This window comes from Cherax quadricarinatus, chromosome 34 (genome assembly GCF_038502225.1).
Source record: "Cherax quadricarinatus isolate ZL_2023a chromosome 34, ASM3850222v1, whole genome shotgun sequence".
NCBI classification, from domain to species: Eukaryota; Metazoa; Arthropoda; class Malacostraca; order Decapoda; family Parastacidae; genus Cherax; species Cherax quadricarinatus.
Window position 1 is genome coordinate 10,796,865 of NC_091325.1, and position 25,881 is coordinate 10,822,745.

The window sequence follows — 25,881 nt, forward strand, 5'->3', positions numbered from 1 at the left end:
ACCACTAATAACTCTCATCGGAAGAGATAAATGGTTTGAAAACCGACAAGTTGAAGAATGAGAAACTTATGTAATATATGGGAATTATTAATAAGGGAACGTTTCGTCACACAGTGGCTTCTTCAGTCCATCAAAAACTTCATTGAAAGTGTAGTGAGACGCTAAATTACAAATTTTATGGAATAGCATGGCTTATACAACATAAGATTTGGAGAGGTAAGACTATGCTTTTCCCAACTACTGGACCATTATGACAAAACTAAGGAGGTTGAGGAAGTTAACTAAATAAGTGTAAACTAGACAATAAGGGAACAATAAGAGAACACTGCCAGTATCCAGCTTCTAAGTTAGCATTGAACCTGCTGCCAACAGATATGAAAAATATTGCCGGAACGTAAGTAGAAGTTTCCAGAAGGAAACTGGATTACCACTCCTGCCAAGTTCTAGATCAACTAGGCTGTAATGGATGTGGGCCAGTATGCCACTAATAGCAAAGGACGGGTTGAATGGGCATTCAGCAGAAAAGCCTGGCTCCATTCCAACTGAGGAAGGTGGGAGGTGATAAAAGCTCTCGAAACTTGTCACAGGTAGTTCTTTACAAAAAAGAACGGCTAACTCATAATAAAGAGGATAAGTTAGTTTAGTATACAGAAAACACAACATATTTAGCATATAAAAGATGAGGTTTTCACCTTGAGCAAAATACAGGTCTCGACGGGAACTACTAAACAAAAACTTGCATAGACCCAGACGGCAACTCACAATGATTGGTTGAAAACAGTGAAAACATGTCGTTTTATGTATTCGTTAGGGGAGAAATCACCTGACAAAGACGTTTGTCAGTAGGCAACCCGTTCCGAGGTGTCGACCCAATATATGGCTTAGCTGAACAATGGTGAAGGTTAAATAGCCGATAACTCTATGGATACACTCACCAGAAATATCCGCTAGCTTACTATTCAGACTCGGTGGTTCAAGGGTAACCTCTATCGCAGAGGTTCTTAACCGGGAATATCCATATCCATTGTTGGTATGGGAACCAAATAATGGCGGTATGGGACTCGATCTCTGAACAGTTTGTCGTTTTTCTATAAATAAATAAGATAAAATCCCTATTATTTTCTTGGAGTTGTGTTCCTAGCTATCCATACTGACAACATTTGAAGTCATACTGGTACCTAATAAGACCTATGATGAAGATGATGATTTCGACAGTCTGGGGAAGTGGGTATGTGGACATATTGGGCCATCCAATGAGGGTCAGTAATCGTAAAAAAAGGCTAAGAACCCATGACCGTGTTGGATAAAATTATTCTCATGCTACCTCTGCTAATCCAAATACTGTACAGATGGTAAGAACTGTATTTCAGATCTGTCCAAATGATAAACGTTAAACACTGGGTAAATGCTGGTAAGGACGACAGTATATTAAATCAGCAAGATCGGCAAGATAAACGAGAGAAAAGAGAAAAATAATCTGTCCTTCTCTAGAATTCATATTTTAGAAAACGTTGTGTAGTTTTGAAATAGGTTAGACAAATGCATGAATGGGTGTTGTGGGTGGATGTGAGTTGGACTTAACCAGCTTTGGCTAGTAGACGTTCTGCAGTGTTTCTTCATTCTTGAGAGGGTGTAACTTGAAATTGACTAGTATGGTCCAGTATGCCTGCTGTTATTTTCTTCACACAAATTAGTAGGCCCAATGATGTGCCGCAATTATCGGCGTTTGCCCCATTCCTGTTTTGAATATAATTCTATTGACTCAGTATTACCCTTACAGGTTTAGCGCTTACTTATGATAATACTGATAATAATTTATATAAACGACTTGTGTAACCTTAAAAATCTGTTAGACACGTACATGAGTGGGTTTGGGATGAACCTGCCTAAAATGGGCCAGTAGTAATATTAATTGAAAGGATGCATGTACAACGAATGTGACATTTAATTTTGGAAAAGTTTCGCTCCTGGAGATCGAAATATTGCCTCAGTAACATGTCACATTAGTTGCAGATGTGTCTGTCCTTTTACCCAACATGGGCCAGTAGGCTTACTGCGGTTCTCATTCCTTCTTACGTTCTTACCATAAATAACCCCCAAAAAATTTGTTAAAAAAATAAAAATGAATGCAAATCTCAACAAGATATGAATAAATTGAGGAAAATGAGTACACATTTTGGATTCTGAAGGAGAAGAAGGGGGGATATTGCAGTTTGGAGGAGCGTCTGTCAAGACGGTTAAGGAAAGAATATTTGTTGAGAAAGATAGTTGAGCAAACACTAGGATATATTTATTAGAGAACGTTTCAGTCCTGGGTATCCATTACGAAGGATTACCAAAGAGTGATTGTGAAAGTGTTTCCTCTTTTCGGGTCACCCTGCCTCGGTGGGAGACGGCCGATGTGTTAAAATTACAGATGGGTCGACCTCCAGTGCAAACTGTAGGGATCAACAGCCTCGGAGAAATAGATGAAAAAAAGCTTCGAATAAAAATATTTGACAAACAAGATATAAAAGATACTTTGATAAGAGAGAGGGAGAAACCTGAATGATGTTGAAAAAAAAAAGAGAACGCATGAAGAGAAGAGCGATATAATATTAAGAAAGTATATTTTATGCAAATATTCGTGTTTTCCTTCGTATATATGTGGTTATGTACGTGTGTACCTTCGTATGTATGTATCAGCCACGTTCACATGTGCACATGTAAGTGTCTCTGAATACGTTTTAAACAGTGCACATACTTTGTGTCACATATTACTGTGTCACATATTACTTTGTGTTACATATTACTGTAAAGTGAAATTCCCGCGTTTTGTGCTCTCCACTCTTGCAACACTCTTCATCATATTATTTTGACGTGCATCCTCTCACGAGATGAAAGTAAAAGAAAAACGTTCATACGCAAGAACCGGTTTAAAGTTCATGGCAATGCAGACAAGGTGTGATGAGCCTATCTTTAGTGAGGTTCAATAAAGCCGTGTAACATAAGTATCATTTATTCAGTCAGTGCTATATTATATATTTGAAACAACTACCAGCATGTGATAGACAATCTCAAGGGAACGCTACATAAAGCAATGGAAACTATTTTGAGTGCTGAAAATATGTATCAGTAATTTGTAATTCACGTAATTCCACTCACGTGTGTCCGAAAATAAGACAGGAACAAAAACTGGCTTGTGAAGACCTCATCTCAGCACAACTGGCAACTATTGGTTACCACGGTTGGACTATAAATACGGGCGCCACGGGGATTCAGACACCACTTCCTTCTTGTGTCCATCACCATGCATTTAGTAAGTATACGAGTCACTCGGTGTACAAAGTTATATACATTAACATATGTGTATCTCTCAACATATATACCTATGATAGGGATGAATTTATCCTTGAATGGTGGTGTTAAGGTTACATGAATCTTTAATGACTCGTGTGCTAGTAACTCTTGAAATTTAATAAAATAACAAGTTTGGTTTGACAGTTCGAGTTGCATTGACTATTTAAAAGTTTTGACTCTATTGAAATCTACACAATTTTCACGCTTGCAATGGCTGTTATTAATGCAAACATTTGAATTTCACGTGTTAGTACACGAAATCGATATAACTCTAGGAAAAAAAATATGAAGCTTTCACTTGGGATTATACATTCAATTATAATGAACTTTCGTACAGACTTACACTTTCTATTATACCCATTTATGGGAGGTGACTTGATCTTGGTGAAGGACCATTAATTCAAGGAATTCGACCAATATCTTTTATCTGGGATAAAACCTCCCATTTTGTCGGACGGTGTGTAACCCTTATCGGTTTAATGTTTCTTCATAAACATAGTGTAACTAATAATAATAATAATAATAATAATAATAACAGCAACTACAATAGCTATAACACTAATTCTATAATAGTTGAAGTATATGCCATGCTTTTAAGCCGAATTTTCCAAACTAGAGTAACCATCAAATATCGTTAGAGAGAAACAGATGAAAAACAGTCACTGTTGCAATAATTCGGTAAAAATCTATCTTAATATTTCGAAATTAATTTTTTTTATGTTTTAATTAATTTGGGCTCACATTAGACAAGTTAGGAAGGATTGATCAGTATAATTTTAATTTCAGTAGGCAGGTCAGTCTGGTAAGTTACTTCTGATAGAAAAATATTAATTTTGTAAGTCACATTAATTCATGTAAATATGTCTTTCAATGTGAGAAGTCACGAAAGCGTTTGGAATTTCACTATTCTTTCACAGTGGTTGTTTTGCATATTCTGAAATCACCTGTTTACTGTGATCTTATTGCCCATACACACACACACACACACACACACACACACACACATACACACACACACACACATACACACACACACACACACACACACACACACTATATATATATATATATATATATATATATATATATATATATATATATACACACAATAAGATCACGCTAAACAGGTGATTTCAGAATATGCACAACATCAACTGTGAAAGAAAAGCGAGTTTCCAAGCGCTTTCGTGACTACTTACATTATCATGAAACAATAAAAGTAATGCATCAAAGGAAGGCATATAAAGGGTCTAGACCACACCTCACCATCACATTCCACAACAAAGCAACACCTGACGCACGACTCATAAGAAAGAGAACACTCCAGCAGGCCCGCTGGCCCAACTAGACAGGTCTTTCACAGCAACCCACAAACAAACTATTCTGCCCAAGAATTAAGATTTATTATTTGTCCAATGTATTATTAAATTCTTCCCAAACTCTATTAATTATAAACTTATCTAGTTTATATAAACCAAAGGAAATATTCATATTATTTTCAAAACTACTTTTTATGAAACAAGATTTAGTTATATTCCTGTCGACCATGGACTTGCTTGGTACAATTTTCTCAACTTTTTGAAAATCAATTGGATGGTTAAAATCTCTCACATGAATAAATAGAGCATTGGAATCTTGTCCAGTACTAATACTATATTTATGTCGTTTTAATCTTAGTTCGAGACTTTTACCAGTTTGACCGTAATCAACTTTATTGCAAATTTTACAAGGAATCTTATAGACACATCCGTTAGCATTTTGGGGGGAATTCTTCATCAAAAGTTTTTTTTTACTGTATCAAGATTTTTAAATGCAACTTTAATATTAAAAGTCTTAAGAAGAGAAGGCATATCAACTAAGTTTTCATGGTAAGGGAGAACAAACATATTTTGTCCAAAAAGTGACAACCAGCCTTATTCAACTAAAAATATGTTGGTTCTCCCTTACCATGAAAACTTGGTTGATATGCCTTCTCTTCTTATATATATATATATATATACTTCTCTGTGTATAAAGCACTAGGTACACGATAAACACTATATAAAATAAATTAATGTTATTATCTAAATTTTACAGGCAGTCCTCGCCGTACTGGCCGCTGTGGCCACTGCTGCCCCACAAGGGTACTCCGCCCCTGCGGCTCCTAGTCGTTACGATGACTCTCGCGAGGTTGTGCCTATTCTGAAGGACGATCGTGTCCACGAAGACGACGGAAGATATAACCTTGACGTTGAAACTGGCAACGGCATCAGCCTGTCCCAGTCTGGCGCTCCAAGCGGTCCTGAGGGTGCTGTGGTCAAGGCAGGACAATACTCGTGAGTACCAATTAAAATTCAATGAAAAAACATCTATGCATACGAAAGCTTAAACATTTTTGAGGTTAAATAACACATATGTACAAATTAAAAAAAAATTTTTTTCTTCAGATACACAGCACCTGACGGCAGTCACATTCAGGTGAAGTTCGTTGCCGACGAGAACGGCTACCAGCCCCAGTCTGACGTGTTACCAGTGGCTCCTGTATTCCCCCACCCAATTCCTGAGTTTGTTTTGGAACAGATCGCCTTTGCTGCTGAGGAAGACGCTGCCCGGGCCCGCTCTAGTCCCTCTGGCAGCTATAGTGCTCCACAGTAATTGTTTTCGACAAAAGTGCTTGCGGCCTCACATTCTCGCCATAATCTGTCATACTCATTAATATTTTTTTGTGCGGTTATTCCTGCGAATATATGCAAATATTATGTATTTATTATATTGTGTTTGTCATTAAGTATTAAATAATACATTAAAATAATGAAATTCTTCATTACCTTTGAAAGTAATAAACTTCGGAGAACCTTGCTCAAAGCACCTCAAGCTCTCTAGCTACATCGTCCCATGAAAACTGTATGTTCTCCTGTTAGCCTGGTGAATTATTAATACAGTTAGTGGGAGGAACACTAAAGCACTGGGGAATAGGAGGCTATAATATTCTGTCCAAGAATAAGGAGAGCAGCTTCGTTTCTTTGGATCAAGAGCCCTTCACCGGCATTGAGGCGTCTCTCTTGAAAGGATGCTTTGAATTCAAAGTTTGAAATTACAGCCCACATTTGAATGCAAAAGGTTTTCATGTAATTATTGCTATTTTTCTTTGTATTTTGTAAGTCTTGTTCATACCACTCCACTCACTCCGTTTTATTGCTATTTTTCTTTGTATTTTGTAAGTCTTGTTCCTACCACTCCACTCACTCCGTTTTATGAATTTAAGAAAACCCCAACAAAGTTTTGTTCGCCACAGAGTTTTTTATGACTAAAAAATCCTTTGCCTTTAAACTGTACATTTAGAGCTGAAATATTTTGTTTCAAGCTACAATGAATATAGATTATTAATAATTTTATGTTAATGTTAAGTACATTAAAGAGCATTCAGCGCTGCAGTACAAATATTTAAAGGAATTAATTCTCTGAACCGTGTGAGTCATTTAATGGAGGGAGTAGTGGAGGTTCGATTCTCGGTCTGCTTGAACCACTATATCTCTCCCGTCCACAACTGGGTGGCATGGCTCTTTTGAGCAGGTTTCCAGTATTTTACATTCTGCAAGTTGAATGAAGTCATTACATATTCACGAAGCCAGAGACTCATTTCTATTGGACGATGTAAGAAATATAAATTCTAAATTAGTATGGAGTTATACAACGATTGCTGATCAAAATATGAATAGACATACCCAAATCAGAGGAAAGCTGTAGAGTTGGGAGAGAAAGAAAGACGATAAAATATAGAGATCAATCTCGGGAAAAACTTGTAAAAATTTTCAAGATACAGAGGCAGAAGTTTGCCGTAATTCTCTAGGATTTTTTTCATTATAACTGAATTAATTAGAAACTATATACAAAGATAACTGGATTTACGATGAAACATGACAGAACTGCTAGATTCATTAAGAGCTACAAAAGAAAGGCAATGATTAAGTAGTTATAGTACTGTGAATATAGTTATAGTACTATGAGTATTAGTGAAATTTTATTTGAGCCAAGAGAACTTTGAGGACCACTATAATCAAGCAGTGAGGTCCAAGTCTTCTCCAAGTCTGAGGTAAAATATTTGTAAATAATTTCTCTCTGTGTGGCTCAATAAGTATTTTTAGAATATCTTTCGGCGGCCAGCATATGAACGAAGATATGAAATAAGTTGACACCAGCCTAGTGCTATGGAAAACATCGTTTAGTATCTGCTGAGCACCCTTAGTTATGGGGTTTCTTTGACCAGTATATAATAATGTGTACATGCACTCGCTGCTGGCTAGGGGGTCATTGCGGAGGCATCAGTCCTCAACTGGTCTGAGATATGACAGACAGACAGACAGACAGACAGACAGATAGACACGAGGCATTAAACTACAGACCTGTGTCACTGACTTGTATAGTATGCAAAGTCATGGAGAAGATCATCAGGAGAGTGGTGGAACATCTAGAAAGAAACAAACCTATAAACGACAACCAGCACGGTTTCAAGGAAGGAGAATCCTGTGCCACAAACCTACTAAAGTTTTATGACTTTGTAACGGAAGTAAGACACGAGAGAGAGGGGTGGATAGATTGCATTTTCTTGGACAGCAAGAAGGCCTTCAACACAGTTCCTCATAAGAGGAAATGTAAAAGCTAGAGAAGGCACGCATAGCAGGAAAGGCACTGCAATGGATCAGAGAATATCTGACAGGGAGGCAACAACGAGTTATGGTACGTGACAAGGTGTTAGAGTGGGCGTCTGTGACGAGAGGGATTCCACAGGGGGTCAGTCCTATGACATGTGCTGTTTTTTGTGTATGTGAGTGACATGACGGAAGAGATAGACCCAGAAGTGTCTCTGTTTGAGGATGATGTGAAGTTAATGAGAAGAATTAAATTGGATGAGGATCAAACAGAACCACAAAAAGACCTGGATAGGCTACAAGCCTAGTCTAGCAAATGGCTCCTTGAATTTAACCTCGCCAAATGCAAAATCATAAAGATCGGGGAAGGGCAAAGAAGATCGCAGACAAAGTATAGGCTAGGTGGCAAAAGACTGTAAACCTCACTCAAGGAAAAAGATCTTGGGATGAGTATAATACCGAGCACATCTCCTGAGGTGCACATCAACTAGAAAACTGCTGCAACATATGGGAGCCTAGCAAACGCAAGAATAGCGTTCCGATACCTCAGTAAGGAATCGTTCAAGACTATGTACACCATGTACATCAGGCCTATATTGGAGTATGCAGCACCAGTTGAGAAACCACACCTGATTAAGTACGTCAAGAAATTAGGGAAAGTGCAAAGGTTTGCAACAAGACTAGTCCCTCAGCAAAGGAGATTGTCCTACGAAGAAAGGTTAACGAAAATCGGCCTGATGACACTGTAGGACATGAGTGTTACGGGAGACATGATAACGACATATAAAATACTGAGCGGAATTGACAAGGAGGGCAAAGCCAAGATGCTCCAGAGATGGGACACAGAAATAAGGGGTCACAATTGGACGTTGAAGACTCCGATGAGTCAAAGAAATGTTAGGAAGCATTTCTTCAGCCATAGAGTTATCAGGAAGTGGAATATCCTAGAAAGTGACGTAGTGGAGGCAGGAAACATACATAGTTTTAAGACGAGGTTTGATAAAGCTCATGGAGCAGTGAGAGAGGACCTACTAGCAATCAGTGAAGAAGAGGGGCCAGGAGCTATGAATCGACACTTGGAACCACAAAATAGGTAAGTACACACACACATATCTATCTATCTATATATATATATCTATCTTGAGATAAACAAGTTAAGAAAGCCTAGGGAACGAACGGGTTTGTCAGTTAAAAACAGGGTAGGGGAGCTAGTAGATGGGGAGCTGGAGGTATTGGGTAGATGGCGGGAATATTTTGAGGAACTTTTAAATGTCGACGAAGAAAGGGAGGCGGTCATTTCATGCACTGGCCAGGGAGGTATAACATCTTTTAGAAGTGAACAAGAGCAGGATGTGAGTGTGGGGGAGGTGCGTGAGGCATTACGTAGAATGAAAAGGGGTAAAGAAGCAGAAACTGAAGGGATCATGACAGAAATGTTAAAAGCAGGGGACGATATGGTGTTGGAGTGGTTGGTATTTTTGTTTAATAAATGTATGGAAGAGGGGAAGGTACCTAGGGATTGGCAGAGAGCATACATAGTTCTTTTATATAAAGGGAAGGGGACAAAAGAAATTGTAAAAATTATAGAGGAATAAGTTCACTGAGTATACCAGGAAAAGTGGATTGCGGATGAGCAAGGAGGCTTTAGAGTGTTTATATTGAAGCATATATGTGAACAGTACTTAAATAAAGGTAGGGAAGTTTTCATTGCATTTAAGTATTTAGAAAAGGCATATAATAGAGTGGATAGGGAAGCAATGTGGAAGATGTTGCAAGTATATGGAATAGGTAGTAAGTTACTAAATGCTGTTAAGAGTTTTTATGAGGATAGTGAGGCTCAGGGTAAGGTGTGTAGAAGAGAGGGAGATTACTTCCCGGTAAAAGTAGGTCTTATACAGGGATGTGTAATGTCACCATGGTTGTTTAATATATTTATAGATTGGGTTGTGAAAGAAGTAAATGATAGGGTGTTGGGGAGACGGGTGGGATTAAATTATGGGGAATCAAATATAAAATGGGAGTTGACAGAGTTACTTTTTGCCGATGATACTGTGCTTATGGGTGATTCTAAAGAAAAGTTGCGAAGGTTAGTGGACGAGTTTGGGAAGGTGTGTAAAGGTAGGAAGTTGAAAGTGAACGTAGCGAAGAGTAAGGTGATGAGGGTATCAAATGATTTAGAAAAAGAAAAATTGAATATCACATTGGAGAGAAGGAGTATGGAAGAAGTGAATGTTTTCAGATATTTGGGAGTTGAGGTGTCTGCGGATGGGTTTATGAAGGACGAGGCTAACCATAGAATTGATGAGGGAAAAATGGTGAGTGTAGCGTTGAGGTATATGTGGAGACAAAAGACGTTATCAATGGAGGCAAAAAAGGGAATGTATGAAAGTATATTGGTACCAACACTCTTATATGGGTGTGAAGCTTGGGTTGTAAATACTGCAGCGAGGTGGCAGTGGAGATGTCCAGCCTAACGGCAATGTGTGATGTAAATATTATGCAGAGAATTCGAAGTGGAGAAATTAGGAGGTGTGGAGTTAATAAAAGTATTAGTCAGAGGGCTGAAGAGGGGTTGTTGAAGTGCTTTGGTCATTTAGAGAGAATGAATCAAAGTAGAATGACATGGAGAGCGAATAAATCTGTAGGGGAAGGAAGGCGGGGTAGGGGTCGTTTTCGAGAAGGTTGGAGGGAAGGGATAAAGGAGGTTTTTTGCTTGGACTTCCAGCAAGCGTGCATCAGCGTGTTAGGAGTGAATGGAGACGAATGGTTTTTGGGGCCTGACGAGCTGTTGGAGTGTGAGCAGGGTAATATTTAGTAAAGGGATTCAGAGAAAACGGTTATTTTTATATAGCCGGACTTGAGCTCTGGAAATGGGAAGTACAATGCCTGCACTTTAAAGGAGGGGTTTGGGATATTGGCAGTTTGGAGGAATGTGTAATAGGACGGTATATATATATAATTGGGGCCTGATATTATATTCTATAGGGAGTTTATTATATTATTTCAGGTCACTTTTTATATTGTATCTTTATATATGCTTCTAAACAGTTGTATCTGGGCACCTCGGCAAAAACAGTGATTATGTGTGAGAGAGGTGAAAGTGTTGAATGATGATGAAAGTATTTTCGTGTTGGGGATTTTCTTTCATTTCGGGTCACCCTGCCTAGGTGGGAGACGGCCGATTTGTTGAAAAAAAATATATACATATATGCATATATATATCTATATATATATATATATATATATATATATATATATATATATATATATATATATATATATATATATATATATATATATATATATATATATTATATATACACACACACACACACACACACACACACACACATATATATATATATATATATATATATATATATATATATATATATATATATATATATATATATATATATATATATATATATACATTTATATATATATATATATGTCGTGCCGAATATGTAAAACTGGTCAATTAGCAAGAACTCATTTAAAATTAAGTCCTTTCTAAAATTTTCTCTTATACGTTTAAAGATATATTTTTTTCATTAATGTTGATGTAAAAAATTTTAATTTTGCACCAAAAGGAACTTAGAAAACTTACCTAACCTTATTATAACAAGAACAATTTAATTAGCCTAACCCAACTAAATATATTTTAGATTTGTTTACAATAATTTAATACTAAACAAACACAGTGAAATATATTTTTTTCGTTAGGTTCAGAATGATTTTGGCGAAATTATTGGATACAGAAATTTTCACTTGCCTTATATGGCAAGATGAGCGTTGCTATTTAAGCCAAGATGGCAAGTTCTGCCTATTCGGCACGACATATATATATATATATATATATATATATATATATATATATATATATATATATATATATATATATATATATATATATATATATATATATATATGTCGTGCCGAATATGTAAAACTGGTCAATTAGCAAGAACTCATTTAAAATTAAGTCCTTTCTAAAATTTTCTCTTATACGTTTAAAGATATATATTTTTCATTAATTTTAATGTAAAAATTTTTAATTTTACTCCAGAAGAATCTTCGAAAACTTACCTAACCTTATTATAACAAGAAAAATTTATTTTAGCCTAACCCAACTAAATATATTTTAGATTTGTTTACAATAATTTAAAACTAAACAAACACAGTGAAATATATTTTTTTCGTTAGGTTCAGAATGATTTTGGCGAAATTATTGCATACACAAATTTTCGCTTGTCCTATATGGCAAGATGAGCGTTGCTATTTAAGCCAAGATCGCAAGTTCTGCCTATTCGGCACGACATATATCTATATATATATATATATATATATATATATATATATATATATATATATATATATATATATATATATATATATATATATATAAATATATATATATATATATATATATATATATATATATATATATATATATATATATATATATATATATATATATATATATATGTCGTGCCAAATGTGTAAAACTGGTCAATTAGCAAGAACTCATTTAAAATTAAGTCCTTTCTAAAATTTTCTCTTATACGTTTAAAGATATATATTTTTCATTAATTTTAATGTAAAAATTTTTAATTTTACTCCAGAAGAATCTTTGAAAACTTACCTAGCCTTATTAAAACAAGAATAATTTATTTTAGCCTAACCCAACTAAATATATTTTAGATTTGTTTACAATAATTTAATACTAAACAAACACAGTGAAATATATTTTTTTCGTTAGGTTCAGAATGATTTTGGCGAAATTATTGCATACACAAATTTTCACTTGTCCTATATGGCAAGATGAGCGTTGCTATTTAAGCCAAGATCGCAAGTTCTGCCTATTCGGCACGACATATATCTATATATATATATATATATATATATATATATATATATATATATATATATATATATATATATATATATATATATATATATATATAAATATATATATATATATATATATATATATATATATATATATATATATATATATATATATATATATATATATATATATATATATATATATTTATATATATAAATATATATATATATATATATATATATATATATATATATATATATATATATATATATATATATATATATATATAAACTGTTGTTCACTATTTATATAAACGACACTGAAGAGGGAATAAATAGCGACATAAACATTTTTGCTGGTGACTCCAAAATAGATCGCCTAATTCATTCAAATAAGGTCAATAGAAGTCCCCACGTATGGCATATTAACAGCCACTGAGAAAATAGTTGACAATATTTAGGAAGAGGTACTTCTGAGTACATGGGTAGAACATTCGAGTACCTCAGAGCAGGACATTTGAATGGGTGAGGAGCACATTGTATTCCTTTCTTTCATTATTTGAAAAAGTCGCACAGAATAATAGCTATCCATGTCTACAGTATCTAACGAGAAACCTATTTTCTCAAACAACGTGACCTGTTATAAACGATTAGAAAAAACTTAGGACTGGCTTTTTATATCTTATAATTTCATACTTGATATCTCAGAAACACCCCTACCCCATATGGGTAGTAGTGGGTGGGATGATGGTTGGGTGGGGTTTGCACCGACCACTAACCCAGTCTAAGGGTAACCGTGGCCGGTGACACCTACGCTACTCTGAGACCTCTCTCCCTGCTTTGGTTGCTCCCTTGCAACATTGCATAGCTCCTGATGACGCACTGAGATGTGTGAAAGTACTTGAACTAAAGATTTCCACCCCCTTCTTCCCGTGGCTTGTCTTGCATAGTTAAGATCGCCCATCTGCGATTGTTTGAAGCAATATAGATATTATTGTAAACACGAACGAGTGGTATTTAATCAATATACAACACTACGATTTCCGAGGACTCGAACCCATATCGTTTTGGCCCGCCTCATGGTAAGCGAAAATCACGCTCTAACCCATAGTACCACCCAATCCTACAAAGATCACGCAGCCAGCCGAGCTAGGTGTCTTACTGTGATCTGAGGACATATGATGGTGTTGGTGTCTCAGATCTAATTTCATTCTAGAGCGTTATGTGATTTTCGCTCACCATGAGGCAGGCCAAAACGACATGGGTTCGAGTCCTCGTCTGGTCGCAGTGTTGTTGTTATTAATTAAATACTACTCGTTCGTGGTTACAATAATATATAATCTATTTTTACAAATTTTATGCACGTGTGAGTACCTTGAAAAGAGTACTAAAGCATTCATTAATTATAAAACTCTGATGTACTAAGACAGCCTTGTTGTTAGGTAAGACACATATGCAACAGTTAGGTATCTTTATTATGAAACGTTTCGCCTACACAGTAGGCTTCTTCAGTCAAGTACAGAAAAGTTTCATACTATGGAACAATGCTCTTCTCCAGACTGAGGGACTGACCACCTCAAAACTTTAAGGGTGATGGACTGATTACTTCGTCTTCAAGTATCTTCTGCTTCTATCAACTTTTCTGTACTTGACTGAAGAAGCCTACTGTGTAGGCGAAACGTTTCATAATAAAGATACCTAACTGTTGCATATGTGTCTTACCTAACAACCTGTCGGTATTTTATACCATTTTAATGTTCAATAAGACAGCCTTGGTGAAGGAGAGCACCTCTCTCTTCACAACCTGGTCACCCAGGCAACCTATCAACCTATGACTATCCTGCATCTTCTCAACCTCAACTGAGGTTTACAGGTGTGACGATTTTTCCAACCTTAAATTACGGAAAAAAAATTATGCACTTTTAATAAATGTCACATACATAAGAAAACACAGCAGTTTTGTGCTCGAGCACATCACCTTCACTGATGAAGAAAACACATTCTCTGAGCACGAATACGCCAGAGACCATTTCAATAAATTAGGAGCTCCTCCAACAATTATTTATCTAATACCGATTTCTGGATGTTGTCTATGTCGATTTTCTTGCACAGTTTTCTGTATCTACTTTTATAAACTGTAATGTCAATGTAGTGATCAATTGTATGTATATATATATATATATATATATATATATATATATATATATATATATATATATATATATATATATACATATATATATATATATATACATATATATTATATGTACAATAACAACACTGCGACTAGACGGGGGTTCGAACTCGTGTTCTTTTAGTCCGCCTCATGGTGAGCGAAAATTCCAGGACGCTCTAACCCACGGGACCATACAATCATACAAGAATCACACACCTAGCAGAGCAAGGTGTTGTACCGTGATCCGAAGATATACGATGGTGTGAGTGCTTCAGAGCTAATTTCATACGACTTCCCGTTGGTGTACTAGCCTCCTCACGCAGTATATATCATATTTTAACCTCGAAATTTGTATTTTTTTTCACAAATTTGGCAGAGAAAAACAAATATATTATTATTCCTACTTGATTACTGATTTTTAGGTTTTGACAATATGTTGTTACAGTTAGTGTGACACGTAATTTCGATAGTTCAGTAGCTAGGTTTTTTTCCAGACTAGCTTCATAATACATTGTGATAGCTCGTATACGATACTGTACATTAATTGGTTTATATTCAAAGCATTTATTACTAATTAAAACTAAAACTTTGTTTTCAATATAGACCATGACCTATTAAGTGAAAATGTTTATTTTGATATTAACACAAACTTCGTTTGTGGACAGGGGAAACCTCTGTAGGAGGCTGGTTTAATAGAAATTTTTATGAATGGTTTTGAAAACCGACAAGTTGAAAAATGAGACACTTATGCAACATATGGGAATCTTTATTGAGGAAAAAGGGAATCTTTATTGAGGAAACGTTTCGCCACACAGTGGTTTCATCAGTCCAATACAAAGCAGAAAGGTATAAGGAGAGGAGGAGTTTGAGGTAATCAGTCCCTCAGCCTGGAATCGATGTGTTCAGTCCATCAGTCTTGTAGAATGTACAGCATAGGGCCGTAGACGTGCCATATATACTGTAGTCAGGTGAGGCAAAGCGGGAGGAGGTAGGGTCATAGTGGTATCATCCACTAGTCGAAGTAGGTCTTCGTCCAAAGGTGTCTGACAGTTGTGATGAATGGTTTTGAAAGCCGACAAGTTGAAGAATGAGACACTTATGCAACATATTGGAATCTTTATTGGGAATCTTTACTGGGAATCTTTATTGAAGATTCCCGTATGTTACTAAAAGATAGAAACATGGATAAATCACAGGGATGTTCGGAAACAATCGTTTAGCACAAGAGTGGTCAGGAAGTGAAATGACCTAAACAGCGAAAAGGTAGAGTCGTGATCTGTACACAAGTACGATAGGGATCACGCAGCGGATGGGGCGGTGGCAGGGACTGAACCCCGACCCCTGCAACCACAATTAGGTAAGAAAACTTAAGTGAGTATAAGCACTAAGATTTAAATTATCATATTTTACAAGCAATAGGCAAAAACTAATTCATGAAACATTTTAGTTCTACTCACATTGCAAATATATGCATTTGGAACACCTCATGAATAGCACTGGTGCAGTTTAAGTGTTAAACGACCTTCATATAGATTCCTTGTGAAGCTGAGCCGCTGTCTCCTGACAGCCTTCTCATCCAGGCAACCTCTGACCAACCTGACATTTTCAAGTGTAACATATTCTTCACCCTTAAACTACTGCGTGCAAAAACCCGTTTATTAAAAAAAAAACTGTCAAGGACACATAAACACATACTGCTATTGGGACTTACTAGTCATATGTTGTTTTTCAAACAAAGTTGTTTGTTTTCAGAAAGATACAACTTATTTTTCATATCACATTACAATAGGCTCTTAAAGGTATTTACTGTATGTGCTTTCACATATTACCTACGTCTGCAAAACTTTTATCACTTTTAACTTAAATTTATGTTCTAGTATTCACATTTCTTTCTTTCGTCCAGTCTCACCTTGTTTCACTCTTTTGGACTTTTAAAGATGATGGAACAGAATAGGATTACAAAGAGGGTAAATAAATTCAGGGTGGAAGGAAGATAGGGTAGAGCTCGCATGAGGATGTAATGGAGGGAGGGTGTGAAGGCATTTTCATATAGCATTTTCATAAGGCATTTTATATGGTAATGTGAACGTGCTATATCGGAGTGAGAGAATACTGTGGTTCCAAGGAGTTGGCGTGCTCCTGGAGTGCAAGTAATGTAGCTTTTACAAAGAGATTTAGAAAAGTTGGATAGCCGGACCCGAGTCCTGGAGGAGGGTAGTACAGTGATTACAATCAGGAGAGGGGTGGGGGCGTTTAAGTTCGAAGGATCATTTTAAACGTGATGCATGTGTGCTTCTGACACAACATCTGTTTTACGAATAGTATTGTAGTGAATATTTCCTGCATTTTTTTTTGGGGGGGGGGGTCTGCCTACTTTCATTTTTTCTGGTGTGGAAGAAAGGTATTCTCTTTATGTTATATATTTTATTTACAAAGTTGAATGTTTCTTAGTTCTCCGTTCATATCACAAATGTTCACTAAATATATGCATTACTGCATTTCAGTTATTGCATGAGTTTCTTGATATAAAATATTCCTTCAGTCAAGCGCCAATGAGTTTGTTACAATTATTTACGGCTATTATGACCATCCTCTTCATAGACGAGATAATTATAAATGGAAGGCCATCAGGTTTGACTTAATAATTTGAAGGTAGCTTCATTTCCTCAAATCAAAAGCTCTTTCGCCGCATCAGGACACCCTCATCCCTTTCCTTAGAGAGAGAGAGAGAGAGAGAGAGAGAGAGAGAGAGAGAGAGAGAGAGAGAGAGAGAGAGAGAGAGAGAGAGAGAGAGAGAGAGAGAGAGAGAGAGAGAGAGAGAGAGAGAGAGAGAGAGAGAGAGAGAGAGAGAGAGAGAGAGAGAGAGAGAGAGAGAGAGAGAGCATGACTTTTGTTACAGTTTACCCTATCATATTTTGACTCTTCAGTTCACCAAGTCATATCACATTCGTGATATTATTATACGTTACTATACAAGAGTATCTGACGCCAGCCAGAACTGACCAGTGTAAAAGGAATCAGTCACTACACTACGCTAGGGTGACATTTCTTTTGCCAGTTTCGTAGCATTTATAAAAGAGAGAAGTGTAACAATTTAAAAAAAAAAAACTTGTCCTGCAGGTGCAAATAATATAAGAGAAAATGGCAACTGTCGCCAAGCTCGATCTATAGGTAGTGGCGCTCATCATAATTCTACCATCAGTTCAATCTTGAGTCAAGCATCATGCAGTTAGTAAGTTTACCTTCCATTTGATGAACTAAGACAAACTGCTGTAAAACTTGATTACCGATTATTATTAATCAAAGAGGCAACTTATTTAAATGGGTACTCCTAGTCTGTCTATGATGTTGAATTACATGATCTTAAGCATATTAAATACTGTGTGTGTTTTGCAGGTACTTCTTGCCATGCTGGCCACTGTGCCCATTGCTGGTCCCCAGTACGAAGCCCCTGCCCCGTTCCTTCTCGCTACAGTGATGATGACTCTAAAGAGCATCTTCCCATCCTGAGGGACGATCGTGTCCACGAAGATGACGGAAGTTACTCCGTCGCAGTAGAGACTGGTGATGGCATCACATTGTCCAAGTCTGGCTCCCCCCACCGGTCCCCAGGGTGCAGTAGAATCATCAGGACAATATTCGTAAGTTTTCATGTACATTAATCCTTTTTTTTTGGCAAACATGTGCATTTTCAAAGACTTCTTACTTAACATTGTGTCTGATGAATATGTTTCCAACAGTTACACAGCTCCTGACGGCACAGAAGTCTCCTTGTTTTATGTTGCCGATGAGAATGGCTTCCAGCCCCAGTCTGACTTACTGCCAGTGGCTCCTGAGTTTCCCCACGAAATCCCTGAGTTCGTTCGTGACCAAATCGCCTTCGCTGCTCAGGAAGACGCTGAACGCGAGCGCGAAGAGGCGAGATCCCGCTCCAGATCATACGGCACCCCTCAATAAATTATTAATCTGCTGCTTATTATTTATACTAACTTAAATGATGTAAATAGACAAGCGGATTTTATTGCCTTGTTTCTAGACTTTGTATCTATAATTTATTTATAAAATTCTTATAATGCATTCTCATTTAGTAAAACATTAATATAACTGTTGTATAAATAGATTACCTGGGATGCTAAACTAGATAATATGAATCTTTCATCAGTGTGTCGTCGGTCTACCTTGAAAGAGTTAAACAACAAGAGTGTTTTATATTTAACCACTACACTGATGCTCTCTTCAACAAATTGAAATGAGCAATACATATATTGCTTAATGGCACTGCACCAGTTAGAGGAAAAATCATGTATCATGGGCCTTTGTCAAACGGTACTCTGCAGGCGTCCCATTGAACCCTTGGCTGAAATATTGACTGAAATCTTAGCTGTCTAATGGAATTATACTGTAGACAGTGGCTTGTACTAAGACAGGAGTGTAAGTGGTTGCTATTATTCATATTGTGGGCTACAGAAAAGATATTGTTGGCTTACAAGTTGGACTGAATTATTTTGACACTTCATTGTGATATCAAAGATATTGCACTGCGTCCCTCCTCCTCTTTGGTGCAACATTCAAAGATCATGATTCACACCTATGCAATAATAACATTGCTACTGTACTTCTTCCTTTCCTGGCCCTCTCCTTACCTTTCACTTTCTTAGACGAAATATTACTCCCATCTAAATTTTTCAATTCCTCTGTGTTCCTAGTCCTTGAAAAAATAAATTCTGTTCACCTATCAACTAGCACTATTTACTCATTACCCTCTTCACTCCTCACCACTTTCATAATCACTAACCTCATTCTCACATTAATTGTTGTAGTTAAAATTATTAACTTCTCTTCCAGATAAGTCCTGCCTTCCAAATCCTAGTAACAGAGAATAGTTTAAAAAATATTAATTTTGTAAATAAAAGACAAATCTCTAGGCTTTTTTCATTGAAACCCATGCATTTTTATTAGCTTCAAAACAAACCTAATAAAACCATTGAAAATTACAACTATTCCAAATATTTACAGAAAAAAATATTTTTGGCTTACAAGTTGAAATGAATTATTTTCATACTTCAAAATGATATCAAAGATATATGCACTACTTGTAGTTCCTCTTTGCTGCAACATTCAGTGATCATAATTCACACCTATTCAATAATATTAACTTTACTACTGTACTCCAATACATTTTATATATTACTTCAGAGTCATTAATACTTCTGTTTTCTATTTTCTTTTATTTACTATGTTGCTCACGTAGAATTTTTATAGACCAATTTGCCGAGGAATAGACTCGGAAATGTAAATAAAAAAATACAGTCAGTTTGTCTCTAATTTATTCCTGCAATCAGTTGTTCTATCTATCAGTGCTTAAACTTTAATCCTTAGTACACTCTTTCAAATTCTTCCACCAACCTCTGTAACTTGTTTTCCTAATCTAGAAGAAACACTTTGATTAGCAATGTCGTCTGAAAATTCATGTTTTATATCCCATGCTTTAAGGCAAATACTTAATCAACACACCCCAATTCCTCTCTAAATCTTTCCTCAGTATTTCTACTATTTATTTTCTCCTAAGTCTATATTCTCCCGTAGCCCGGCTAGTTAGAGTAACCCACACGTTTAACACATCACATAGTGTGTAAACAATTCCCCCAAAATTTTTCATAATAATTCTCGCTTTATTATTAACTAGTACACTCAATGGAAATATTTCCCTTTTATTCTTCAGTACTTTCTCGTTATTTTCCTCTTTATACTCAAAAAATATACATTTTCTGGACTAATCCATAAATACCCTACTTTCATTCTTATTTGAAAGAAAAAAATCATCAGCAGTTTCGATACCCTTCTCCCTCTTACTTTCAGAATCTCAAATTTAATCCTTTCCATCACCTTTGAATTATCTTCATTCATACTGCACACTATCTTACTTTCTCTTCCATTAGCTCTTGCTTCTTCCTTCTCCATAGATATTTAAGGAAATCTTGCCAGATTGTTTAAAATAATCTTTGTTTCAGCCTTCACATTTCGCAATTCACTAAGAATATCTCTTCATCTCCCCAATGCATTCATTGCCACTTGTAAGATGTCATTACTTACCCACATAACTGCAAAGTCTATTTGCTTAATTTGGCTTCTTTGTTCATCAATCTGCAAAACTGTTTCATATTCCCAGCAAATTTTGCTGATAAAAACCTTCTTTAATTTACTTTTATTTACCACATTTCTTTCTCCTTTTCTTTTCTCTTCAACCTCATCTCATATTTCCTCTTTCCCGCTCAGCTTTCTCACAACAACTGCTCATATTACTCACTCATCGTCTTCTTTGGTTCAGTCTGTTATTTACCTTTTATCCACTATCACTATTCTTCTTGTGTTTCACCTACATCTTACTCTTCCTCTAGCTACCTCTGTAAATTACCTAATATGTCAGTTATTGCTCTAAAACGTACACATCCAGACGTCCAGCCTTCAACCATTTACCTAACTATACTGTCTAGCAAACTGCTTTAACGGGCAGTCTTCGTTTTTAATATATATATATTCTTTTCTTCTTAAAAAAATATTTATATATGTATTGACTATAGCCAGACACTGTTCAATGAAAAGTTTCCTTTTTATATTTTTACTTCCATCTCTTCAAACAGTTCTATTGAGTCTCCGCAACAATGTCTCCTGTTTTAGAAATAAAGTCTTCCAAAACATTTACTCTTGAACTATGATGAAAATTCTCTAAGCTATCGCTTAATATATATCAGCATTTTCCATTCTTATCTACAATCGTGTAATTCATATTATAACCCTTTCTCATATCGTTTTATATTCTATAAAAAAATAATTCTGGAATTCAATCATTCATACCCACTGTATTCTTTCCCAAAAGACAGTTTAACTTTAACCTTGCATCTTACTAAGCTCTCGAATTCATAAACAAGTTCTCGTATCTTTTTGAGATCATTTAACATTACAAAACCGAAGATTACAATGTGGCTAAGTCAGTGCACCTGTCGACCTAAAATTAATTGTACGTTGGTTTGATCCCTGGTATGTTTTTCACATTTTCTTATTATCAAACTTCAGCTAGGAATCATGCGGTGTAGGAATCTTTGTGTATAGAGCTTGATGAACAAATGATGCTACGAACACAAAAAGATAAAATGTACACTTTGTTGGTAAGTAGGTATAGTGGTGGATTTTAATTCCTAACCTAGTTTGCGATGAACAATGAATGTGTCACCAAGAAGATTTAACGTAGCAAAGATGTTATGTTTGAGATAATTGAATTTTTCAGATGTAATTTGAAGAATAAAGTGAATGGAAATTAGAAGAACCATTTAGTCTGACCTCTGAGTCAGCTGACATACGGACATACTGTTGTGATCTGTAGTTGTGAAAACATCAGCCACATCTATACAGGTAGTTGAGTTTTGCGGCATTTTTGGAGAGGCGAGGCCGGGAGCTGAGAATCAACAACATTACGTGAGTGTCCACACTAGGATTTGAATTAGGATACCTCACAAGCTTTAAACAATACCTACTACTCACAAATATGCACATTTAATACCTCATGGAGAGAACTAGAGCAGTTAAAGTGTATTAAACGACCTTGATATAGATTCGTGGTGAAGTTGAGCTGCTGCCTCCTGACAACCTTCTCATCCAGGCAACCTCTAACTATCTTGCAGCTCCACCTGACATTTCCAAATGTAACAAATTATTCACCCTTAAACGAAAGCTTGTAAATACTCGTTTATTAAAAAAAAAACTATCAAGAACACTGCTAAAGCCTTCGACAGGTGCGATAATGGTGTAATAGTGTATAAAATGCGTGCTATAGGAATAACTGGAAAAGTGGGCAGATGGATCTTTAACATTCCAACCATTAGAACCCTTAGAGTTATGTCGGAGGCTCCTACAGTGAAAAGTTCTGTTCCTCATTCTTTTATCTGGCATAGACAGATATGAAACCATAGCACTGTGGTTTCCTTTGCAGATGATACTAATATCTGCTTGAAAGTTTCATCCATTGAGGACAGAGTAAATCTCCGAGCGGGTATAAACCAAGTTTTCCAATGGGCCGCGGTAAACAATACGATGTTCTTTGAGGTCAGAATTCAATTGCTCCGTTATGGAACACATGAGGGAATAATAACTGGAATGGAGTATACAACAAATTCTAACAATACAATAGAGAGAAAAACTGATGTAGAGGAGTTGGGAGTGACAATGTCAGAGAATTTTACCTTCAAAGGTCACAATAGTGCCAGTGTCACATCTGTGAGGAAACTAATAGGATAATGAGAACTTTCAAAACAAGGGGATGCCATGCCAGCGATGATCCATCTTTAAGTCACTTGTTCTCTCTAGATTAGAACACTGTTGTACATTAGTTTGAAGTTTCTTGAGTTGTGCTTCCCAGAAAGCAAGCGAGAAAGACTCATCTTAATCTACACCTGGAAAATCCTAAGGGTCTGGTCCCAAATCAGCCTACATAAATCATTCCCTACGAAAGCAAAATACTAAGTAGACAGTGTGCAATATTAAGCAGACATGGTGCAATGAGTTCATCGAAAAAAAAACAATCATACGTAAGGGGAATTACCAATAGGCCCCTGTATGTCTTCAAGAGTGGACTGGACAGATACCTAAAGTCAGTACCCGATCAGCTGGGCTGTGGTGCATACATTGGATTGCGGGCGGTCTAAGGTAACAACCTGGTTCATCACAGCCCTGATCCATCCTGAAATCTAGTCGAGGACCTGGCCGCGGGCTCTTTCGTAGCATCAGAACATTTCCCTTCCCCACCTGAAAAGAAGGGAAATGACTCGATGCAGTTTACACTAACACATGTTGACTCTTTAATTCGCCAAGTGATTTTTACATTCGTAATATTATTGAGCCCTCATGAACAAATGCATTTAACGTCAGCCATTGCTAAGTAACGTAACAATACTTGCACTATGCAATGATAGACTTTTCTTCCCCAGTCTTATTATACATTCAAAACAGGGAGGTTTAATATATGCATAAAAAATTAATGACGCACATGATTGACAATCCTTAGCAAAATAAACTGGCCCATCTAAAAAAAAAAGAACTTGTCTTGGAGGTACAAGTAGTACGAGCAAATGGCAACTGTCACCAAGATCGACCTATAAGTAGCGTCGCTCTTCATAAGTCTACCATCAGTTCCATCTTAAGTCAAGCGTCATGCAGTTAGTAAGTTTACCATCTATTTGATGTAATATGACAAAACATATTCGCCGAATATTATTAGCCGAAGAGGTTACTTTTTTAAAAGTGTACTCATAGTCTGTCTATGAAGTTGAAGTACATAATCTTAAACATATTAAATCTTGTGTGTATTTTGCAGGTAGTTCTTGCCGTGCTGGCCTCTGTGGCCATTGCTGCCCCCCAGTACGAAGCCCCAGCTCCATCTCCTTCTCGCTACGGTGATGATGACTCTAAAGAGCATGTTCCAATCCTGAAGGACGAACGTGTCCACGAAGATGACGGAACTTACTCCGTCTCGGTAGAGACTGGTGACGGCATCCAGTTGTCAGAATCTGGAGCTCCCACCGGTCCCGAGGGTGCAATAGAATCATCTGGACAATATTCGTAAGTTTTCATGTACATTAATTTTTTTTTTTGTAAGCATGTGCATTTTTTAAAAACTTCTTACTTAACATTGTGTCTCATGAATATGCTTCCAACAGTTACACAGCTCCTGACGGCACAAAAGTCTCTCTGTCTTATGTTGCCGATGAGAATGGCTTCCAACCCCAGTCTGACTTACTGCCAGTGGCTCCTGAGTTCCCCCATGAAATCCCTGAGTTCGTTCAAGAGCAGATTGCCTTCGCTGCTAAGGAAGATGCTGAACGCGAGCGCGAGGAAGCCAGAGCCCCATCCAGATCTTATGGAGCTCCACAATAAATGATTAGTCTTCTAATGATTATTTATACTAAAGAAACTGTCATTTGAATATTCTGTGTGTGGCTTTTCTTGTGATGTTTTCAGCCTGTGTATTTATAAAAAGTGAAAATAAAGAAAGTTATGCTATGTAGATGTTTTTCTTGGTGATAAAGTGACACTAATAATTATACTACTACTATTGCTACTACAACTACTAATTAATTATTATTATTATTATTATTATTATTATTATTATTATCAAATTTTATAGCCGCGAGGAGGCGAAAGCCCCCTCCAGAACTTACGGCGCTCCTGAATAAATGACTACTCTGCTGCTGCTGCTGCTTATTTATACTAAAGTAAATGATGTATATAGACATGCGGATTTTCTTGCAAAGATTTTAGCCTTTGTATATATAGTCTGTTAATTTATGAAACTGTTTAAATGCATCCTCATAATATAATTGTTGTATAAATGTATAACCTGGAATGCTAAGTTAGATCATTTTAATATTTCTTAAATGTGCCTTCGGTCAACTTTAAAACAATGCAACAAAAATAATAACGTATATTTATGTATCAAACTGATGCTCTTTTCACCAAAATAAATGTGCAATGTATCTCGTGTATGTTGGTATTGAATACATCAGGGAAAAATTTTCTTAACATGGTTCTTTTCCATACTGTGATTCGTGGAATCATGCCCTCAGACCCCTGCTAGTAGTGGCGCATGAAATATAAGCATTTGTATAGAGCTATAATGTATATACTTGTGTCCATTAAGACATACGTTTAAGGGGTTGCCATTTTTACTGATGTGGGCTACAGAAAAGATATCGTTGGCTTTCAAGTTGAACTAAATAGTTCGATTTTTTTTTTACATTATTTTCACACTTCACAATGATATTAAGATAATATTTACACTGCCTGTAACTTCCTCTTCTCTGAAATTTTCGAGGATCATGATTCACACGACTGTCA

General features: G+C 36.3%; 1 protein-coding gene and 1 pseudogene across 1 annotated transcript; both read left to right on the top strand.

The window, feature by feature from the left end:
- The first annotated feature begins 3,150 nt into the window (after positions 1–3,150).
- LOC128693766 (uncharacterized) lies at positions 3,151–18,951 on the top strand (annotated as a pseudogene).
- A 5,179-nt stretch (positions 18,952–24,130) lies between these two features.
- On the top strand, positions 24,131–25,047 carry LOC128693763 (cuticle protein AM/CP1114). The gene is made up of 3 exons (XM_053783616.2): positions 24,131–24,207; positions 24,362–24,606; positions 24,705–25,047. Exons 1-3 carry the CDS (start codon positions 24,199–24,201, stop codon positions 24,919–24,921), a joined length of 471 nt encoding a protein of 156 aa, XP_053639591.1. The 5' UTR covers positions 24,131–24,198; the 3' UTR covers positions 24,922–25,047.
- The last annotated feature ends 834 nt before the right edge of the window (positions 25,048–25,881 follow it).